This window comes from Limulus polyphemus, unplaced genomic scaffold, assembly GCF_000517525.1.
Source record: "Limulus polyphemus unplaced genomic scaffold, Limulus_polyphemus-2.1.2 Scaffold1595, whole genome shotgun sequence".
NCBI lineage: Eukaryota > Metazoa > Arthropoda > Merostomata > Xiphosura > Limulidae > Limulus > Limulus polyphemus.
Genome location: NW_013667205.1, coordinates 95,282 through 97,715, shown reverse-complemented (window position 1 = coordinate 97,715; position 2,434 = coordinate 95,282). Strand labels below are relative to the sequence as shown.

General features: G+C 31.6%; 1 protein-coding gene across 1 annotated transcript in view; it reads left to right on the top strand.

Moving 5' to 3' along the window:
- The window catches only part of LOC106464239 (fibrillin-1-like), a 145,626-nt gene that overhangs the window by 72,992 nt on the left and 70,200 nt on the right, over positions 1-2,434 (top strand). Inside the window, exons 21-22 of the mRNA XM_022391951.1 lie at positions 607-735; positions 1,068-1,214. Coding sequence (XP_022247659.1) covers positions 607-735; positions 1,068-1,214 — 276 coding nt within the window. The remainder of the gene's footprint in view (positions 1-606; positions 736-1,067; positions 1,215-2,434) is intronic.

Sequence of the window (2,434 nt, the reverse complement as noted above, 5' to 3'; positions counted from 1 at the left end):
AACTTTCTTAATATGTGTAGCACCAAAAAGTTAAAGAATATGAAGCTGGGTGTTAAACAATATGTATTGTGTATTGTATCAGCCCTTATATGAAGCTAGGTGTTAAACAATATGTATTGTGTATTGTATCAGTCTTGATATTAAGCTGGGTGTTAAACAATGTGTATTGTGTATTGTATCAGCCTTAATATGAAGCTGGGTGTTAAACAATATGTATTGTGTATTGTATCAGCCCTTATATGAAGCTGGGTGTTAAACAATATGTATTGTGTATTGTATCAGTCTTGATGTGAAGCTGGGTGTTGAGTAATATGAGTAGATTTATTCTGTATTAGGTTATTTTTCTTGAATAATATGATCACATAAATGCTTAAAAACTGGTATAATATGATAAGGAACACAATGAAAACAACAACAAATATTCCATATTACACAGATGTTTTTAAATAGTTTCAAGACTTGTGAATCAGATTGCAGAAAACTAAAGAAAATACTCCAGCTTTATAATTTTTCGATCACTGTTTAAAAGGGAAACTTAGACACTTTTGATCAAATTCATTCCCCACCAAGGAGTACAGAAAACATTTTTATGGATATTTTTAACAGATGTGAATGAGTGTGAAGTTTTTCCAAATCTCTGCCAAGGCGGAGGACTCTGTGTCAACACTGAAGGATCTTATCGTTGTAACTGTCCACCAGGTTTAACCTTAGATCCAAGTGGTAACAGTTGTGTTGGTATGTATCCTTTTCATTTGTATATCAAGTTAGTTCTTAATAGTGAATTAGTATCATATTTTAATATTTATCATCAGTAAAGAAGTTTGTTCAGAAGGTCTTGTACTATATTGTTTGACACTTGTTTATTCAGATGAAGATAAATGCTATCCTTTGAGATCAACAAACTTTATTTTTTAAATACCATAATAAAAGCTTTATATTACAGTTATTAAATGAACATTAATTTGACACTTAAAGGCCACTGTTTTAATCCTAGAAAGTTGAATCATTACTTGTTTTATTTTTAAAAGTTTGTGTCACTGTTACCCATATTTTTAATTTATCATCAGACCTGAGAGAAGAGTTATGTTATGCTGATTATGAAGGTGGTCATTGTATTAGCCCATTCAGTGGTCTACACAGGAAGATGTTGTGTTGTTGCTCTGTGGGAAAGGCTTGGGGTCATTCCTGTGAACCATGTCCTCAACCAGGATCATGTAGGTTTCTTTTAAAACTTCCCTCAGTCATCTTTTTTTTTTTTCTAGAATATTAGTTTAAATATTTGATATAAGTACATTGAAGCTTTTATTTTCCATAGTTGACACTAGTTAGTGTAAGTGGTTACATGCAAATTTCATTCTACAGAAGACTATTTGGTACTGAATATTTATATATATAAAGATAAAGAAGCTCTGTAGTTTCCCTCTAGGAAATTAGGAAGTTTATCTTTTCTAGGAGATTAATTGGTTATTAATATACTTGTAGAGAAACTTCTTTGTCCATAGAAGATCAGTTAAATTAATGGATATAAATACAAGGATGTTTCCTTTCATACAAAATTAACCAATTCTATATATCTTTATTTATTTTTACCCTTTATGACCTTAATCCCAACTATGTTTGGGGTCGGCTGGTATTGCTGTAGGCCAATAATTTATGCACTCAAGTGGCTAACCCAGTCAGCAATTATATAGGGTGAGCATGTTTGGTTTTGGGGATTCAAAATTGTGACCCTCAGATTGGGAGTTGAGTGCCCTAACCTCCAGACCATGCCAGACCCATATGCCTTTATTAGAAAACTTTATTTTATCACTAAGTAATTATTCAGTTATCCTTGTCTTTGTCTCCAAGTGTAAGGGCAATGGAAATTCTTTTTTTTTTCTGTTGGAGATAAGTTAAAATTGAATATCTTTATTCCAAAGTACCCTTTTGGCCCCAGGATATTAATTGTAATGCTAGATATAAGTGTACAGAAATTTCTTTTTTTCTAAAAAAGATTAATTGGTGCTACATATCTTAAGAAAGTTTTAAGGCTGATACAATACACAATACACATTGTTTAACACCCAGCTTAATATCAAGACTGATACAATACACAATACATATTGTTTAACACCTAGCTTCATATAAGGGCTGATACAATACACAATACATATTGTTTAACACCCAGCTTCATTTCAAAGCTGACACAATATACAATACATATTGTTTAACACCTAGCTTCATATAAAGGCTGATACAATACACAATACACATTGTTTAACACCCAGCTTCATTTCAAAGCTGATGCAATATACAATACATATTGTTTAACACCTAGCTTCATATAAAGGCTGATACAATACACAATACACATTGTTTAACACCCAGCTTAATATCAAGACTGATACAATACACAATACACATTGTTTAACACCCAGCTTAATATCAAGACTGA